The sequence below is a fragment of the Miscanthus floridulus genome, chromosome 19, assembly GCF_019320115.1.
Source record: "Miscanthus floridulus cultivar M001 chromosome 19, ASM1932011v1, whole genome shotgun sequence".
Lineage (NCBI taxonomy): Eukaryota > Viridiplantae > Streptophyta > Magnoliopsida > Poales > Poaceae > Miscanthus > Miscanthus floridulus.
This window is the reverse complement of record NC_089598.1, coordinates 40,929,371-40,934,707: the sequence shown is the minus strand read 5'-3', so window position 1 is coordinate 40,934,707 and position 5,337 is coordinate 40,929,371. Positions and strand designations below refer to the sequence as shown.

General features: G+C 49.9%; 1 protein-coding gene across 1 annotated transcript; it reads right to left on the bottom strand.

Annotated features, from left to right (window-relative positions):
• Window positions 1-2,722: 2,722 nt before the first annotated feature.
• On the bottom strand, window positions 2,723-4,656 carry LOC136529701 (GDSL esterase/lipase At5g37690-like). The gene is made up of 6 exons (XM_066522774.1): window positions 4,338-4,656; window positions 4,118-4,245; window positions 3,881-4,007; window positions 3,668-3,780; window positions 3,308-3,557; window positions 2,723-3,203 (listed from the first exon to the last, which is right to left on the bottom strand). Exons 1-6 carry the CDS (start codon window positions 4,600-4,602, stop codon window positions 2,935-2,937), a joined length of 1,152 nt encoding a protein of 383 aa, XP_066378871.1. The 5' UTR covers window positions 4,603-4,656; the 3' UTR covers window positions 2,723-2,934.
• Window positions 4,657-5,337: the final 681 nt, after the last annotated feature.

The following is a 5,337-nucleotide window of genomic DNA, read 5'->3' as shown; positions in this document are numbered from 1 at the left end:
GTTCCGGTGAGAGGGTGAGGCGGCACGGGTCCTCCCTAGATGACTGGGGTCCAAGGGAGACGTCGAACTAGCGCTCAAGCCTCCCGTAGTTGAAGCTGACTGAGGGGAGAGACTGGGTGGCGGCGTGGGCCAACGCCAACTCTCTTCCCACCGTGACGATGAAGTCCAGGTCACTGAAACACACGTGTGGGCCTGGGACCCAGCTGATTGCGTGGCTAGCCATCCGAGGCTTGATTTGGAATGCGCAAAGGCCCCTACTTAGCACGCCAACTGTCGGTATTTCGAACAAACACGAACTAGTAAATTTATAATTGTTGCGCGTTAGGCTCGGATGGTGTACTAAAGGACACAAGGTTTATACTAGTTCGGGCAGAATATCCCTACGTCTAGTTTGCTGTTTCTCGTGTTATTAGTACCAAAAAAGGTTCGTAGTAGGGGGTACAAACGGTCGAGAGAGGGACAGGTCCCAAGTCTCCGATGGAAAGGTCGATGGGACGCCAAGAGCTCAGTTGCTGCTTGGCTGTGTGTTGTGTGTGGAATTTTTTCGTCCCCTTAGTGGGGCGTCCTGCCCTCCCTTTTATAGACCAAGGGGGAGCAGGGGTTATAGTTGGGAGAAAGAGGAAAAAACCAAAGGTAGATAAGGTCCTTCGAGGGTGACGGGTCTTCCTTTTCCCTTGAGCCTGTCCTGCTGACATGGCAGACCACGCCAGGGATAGCATGTTTTGCTGATCCTGATAGAGCCGGGCTCTGACTTTGTGTTCAGCGAGTGGTCATGTCCCATCCTCCCCCGGTGGATGCTGCGGTGTGTCAGGGTGCCGAGCCATGACTCTGCGGGGAGTAGACGGGGAAATGACTATACGCCTGTTACCGTAGATGATGTGAGTTCTTCCTTGGATTGTAGCGGTTGCCGTATGCCTGTGTTAGTATCCGTGCCCGAGGGCTGATGGCGGCGCCTATAACACTGTGGCACAAAATTCAGCGCCTACAACACTGTTCAGGCTCTGTTCAGGGTGGAAAGGGCTCAAAGCGTCCGTCCTGTCGTATCCTGATGGTTCCTTCCTGCAGACGTGCAGGGCATGGTCCTTGGTACTGCGTTTGACTCGAATGTCCTGTCGTACCCTGTGCTCGTCATTATGAAGGAGCAGGGTGCAGTTGTCAAGCGAGGCGGAGCCTGCCCTCAGCCATCAGGCGAGGCGGAGCCAGCCCTCACCCGTCGGTCGTCGGGCGAGACGGAGCCAGCCCTCAGCCATCGGGCGAGGCGGAGCCAGTCTTCAGTCCTCTGGGCAAGAAGTGTAGCTGCGTTCTTGTCTGTTCGGGAGCGGGTTATTAGTTCCACCTCATTGGATACCCCGGTATTAGGTCCCGACAATTATAGACTGACATACAGTGATCTATGACATCAGATATGTATAATATAAAAATATATTTAATAAAAAATCTAATGATACTAAGTTTGTACTATAAATGTTATTATCTTATTATATAAATTTGGTCAAACTTGAGATCTTTTTGACTCTTTAAGATTTTTGAAATGACTTATAATTTGTGATGGAGGGAGCAGTATGATGGGCTTCAAGCCAAAAAAAAACGTTGAGACCGGTCCTTTAATTAGTTTGAGACCGGGTTATAGTGATCGAAATAATCCACTTTGTTTGAGAGGCAGCGCATGGCCACGTGCTGCAGCGCAACAAGGCGAGTAGAAGTATGAATGCATGCGACGGTGTATTTTTTATTAATTGACTGGCCCATCTTAAGAGTTTTATAATCATTAAATAAACTGTTATGACATGGTATTCATGAAACGAGATAAGAAAGAAGTTTTATAGGATGAAATGGGTTTTATGGAAATGAAACTTGCTTGCACTGTTTTCAACGTACGAGAGTCCTATAAATTAAAACCCTCAACTGAGACTGACCGTAAGACTATCAATTAGAGCAAAAACAATGTATTTAGACCGCTCGGTCCATATAGCTAGGCCCCACAACAGTGGACAGTAGTTATAGTACACTTCACAATTAATCTACAGCGGGAAAGAAACTATCCCCAACAGTGACTCCAAGTACCAGATTGTGGGAGAGAGAGGAGAGAGAAAGAATAATAGTTTACTGCTTACAAGCCATAGTGCTATGGGTAATTTTGTTATTGCCTCTCTGCGCACTACTCACACTATGTTTAAGACAGGCTATAAGAAATAGTTTAATGTTTATAAGTACTTTTTTGACACGATGTGGTTACTCTAACAAGAAATTTGCAACGAGACACCTCATGGTCCCTATGAACCTCAAGAAACATACACTTCGGATGCCCTTTAGGTTGTTTATCTGTTTCAATAAGCTTCACCGTGACATTTCTCATAATATTGTTAACAAAAAATGATCCATGCTGAATATATTTAAATAAAAAATATTTATATTTAGACCCCACATGTTATGCTCACAATTGTGATGAAAGTTGGTATTGTAGCGATCCAAAATGCCTTTTTTTCGGTCTTGGTTTCCCGCACTACCCATGATTTGGCATAACCACAGTCCAAATATCACTTCTTTTAGCCCTCATTTGTGGACTTGTCCATTGTCAAAATTTGGTTTGGCTCATATGTCACGCACCAAACCGGCAGTCCGGCACTTAGTACAAAACTCGGATTCTTGGATATTTAAATTTAAATTTGAAAAATTGGGGGCGTGGTCTTTCAAAGAAAAACAACTGGGGACATCATTTCATTCTTTTGCCACAGAAAATGTTCTACAATGGCGACGACACTACGATTTCACCTTGCTCTATATATTCTCTGTATTTTTTCATCAAACACATGTGCTTAGACGCACGGAGTACATGCATGTTTGGAACACAGTGGGTACTAATGGAACACGCGTCGCGTTGCCACACAAAAAGGCGCTTCTTTCCATGCCGTTGGCCGTTGCGCGCAGGGGCGATCACGGCTTGTGCGCCGGCGCTGCCTGGGTCGGCGTCGGCGCGCTAACGACTCGGGGCGGGGACGTGCCGTTCCCCGGCACCACGGCGGCGGAGCCCACCATCTCGGCGAAGAGGCGGTCGGCGATGATCTGGTTGGCGGCGTCGGAGGTGTGGTACGCGTCCCAGAACACGAAGTCCTTGCGGTTGGGGCAGAGCTGCGCGGTCGGCAGGCACAGGCCCCCCACCGACGTGTCCACGTCGCAGCACGACGTGTGCGACGTCTTGAACCCTGCACTCCGGAAGCATGGACGACGGCGGTTACTACTCACAGCTGCTGCTGTGATCGAGCAGGGAATGCCATGGCGTCGCGAGCGTGCTGCTTGTTATAATTACCGTGTTTCTGTGGGTAGTCGATGAGCTCCATGACGATGGAGTAGCAGTCGGAGAGGTACATGCGCGCGCCGGGCAGCTTGGCGTTCAGCCCCTCGATCAGGTTCTTGGCCGCGGCGTTGAACTGCATGGCGTACGCGTTCACGTCGTCCAGGCACTCGCCGTCGTCCGAGAGGACGCGCTGCGACGGGATGCAGCCGAGAGGCGCCAGTCCGCTGAACCAGATGTGGCGCGCGCCGAGATTGTACAGCCTCTGCACGCGCGCGGCAGCAAAGTTCGCCAGTTTGTTCAGCAACGCCAGTAATGCAGGCGCACGATAGGATCATTTGGTACGTGACCAATCGCAGCCGTTGTTGAGCTTACCGTCAGCTGCCTGTCAATGGTGTCCATGAGGAGGCCGATGAACTCGTCGTGGGTGTACACGATGCCGTCCGCCATGAACGGCCGCAGGAAGTTGTTGACGTAGTCGTTGCTTCCTGCGAAGCAGAGCGCTCGCATCGTGTCAGTCAAGCTGATTGATGCTTCGCGGCTTGCATGCATCGAAGGAGCTGAAGAGATTAGAGTGTATGTTCTTACCGAGCCCGATCTGGAAGATTGCGCCATTGATAGTCTCCTCGGCGGCCTTCTTGCCGATCTTGGCGATCATCGCGTTCTTGATCTGCTCAAAGGACGATATCTGGTTGTCGAACGACAGGTACTGAACCTGCAGGTTTGCGGGTTCGTGATACAGACATGCATACAGTTTAGCAAGGTGAGGAGTTTCAGCGACAAATGAAATGACGCAAACCAACATCGTATCATTCTTTAGCTTACAAAGTAAATGCCAGTCTCGTTGAGGAGCCCAGCGCCGCCGGACGCGAAGTTGACGCCGCCGAGGACCTCGTCGTCGGTCATGTACAGGGAGAGGAACGGCACCGGAGGCGGGGAGCCGAACTTGGCGGCTACATGTATCGGTCGAAATTAGATTGCCACCAGTCGTCTTGGCAAACAAAAAAATACTTGTACTCGTGACTGTTGGAGCTATATAGATTACCCATGATGTCTCCGATGGTCCTGCCATTGGTGAACCTCCCAGTGGGGTAGCCGGTCTTGTAATCGATGCCGTACCAGGGGTAGTTGCACTTGGCGATGGAGAGGAGGAGGTAGTTGTTGTTTCCCACGTCCGACATGGAGTCCCCGAAAATGTAGATGACCGGCGGACTCTTGGACGTCGTCGTAGCAGCAGCTGCTGGCGTCGAAGCTGCGCCGGCGACCACCGTTGCAAGCGCGAGGACGACCACGGCGGCCTGAGCAGCCATTGCTGTCAAGTGTGAGCTGCACTTGGCTATTTCGTGGTGAGTGGCCTGTGTTGTCTTTGGTGAATGCCTGAGTGGTGATGGTCTGGGCTGTGTTCGTTGCCCTGTTTTTATACTACGATGAAGTGGGCAGTGACCACTGACCAGTGACACTGACACCTCAGGTTGTGGGCGTTCACTGCAAGTTTGGGCCTTTCCGGTGGCCAGAGAGAAACCTTTTGTGTTCACGTTTGGGTGTAGTGACTGAATCGCAGCAGCTAACCGTGTGAGAAAAGGCTTGCAAGTTTAAGCAGAGGGGGCACGTGAGGAATTGGCCTGTGTGAGCAGAGCAGAACGGGAGGTAGCTGAGGTGGTTGTGGAATTACCGTGTGGCCGGCTGGCCGCCTTGATGGCTTCGCGGGAGCGTAGAAGAGAAATCGGTTAAAATGATGCGTGTTCTTTCCTTTGGCAAGGATTTGGAATGATGCGTGTTCGTTTAAAATGAGCTAAAAGGAGTAAGAGAAGTCATATCAAGTAATCTACCCTTGTGCAACTGCCCAAATAAAAGTACCTATCTATCTTCTACCTACTACTTATTTACAGGAGTATTAAAAGTAACCACTAGTTTCCCCAAAAAAAAAAAGTAACCGCTAGTTTGGCGGAGAGGGTTTAAAATTTTCCACATTAACCGAAAAATGAAAGAATTTTAATCATTAAATTTATGATGATCTAACAGGTCATGTCTAACATAATTCATAA

Excerpts from the sequence above, each read along its gene's own strand:
- LOC136529701 (XM_066522774.1), bottom strand. The coding sequence starts at position 4,602 with ATGGCTGCTCAGGCCGCCGTGGTCGTCCTCGCGCTTGCAACGGTGGTC. Across the intron at positions 4,246-4,337 it reads GACCATCGGAGACATCATGG|CCGCCAAGTTCGGCTCCCCG; the intron begins GTAATCTATATA and ends CGATACATGTAG. Across the intron at positions 3,204-3,307 it reads CGACTACCCACAGAAACACG|GGTTCAAGACGTCGCACACG; the intron begins GTAATTATAACA and ends TCCGGAGTGCAG.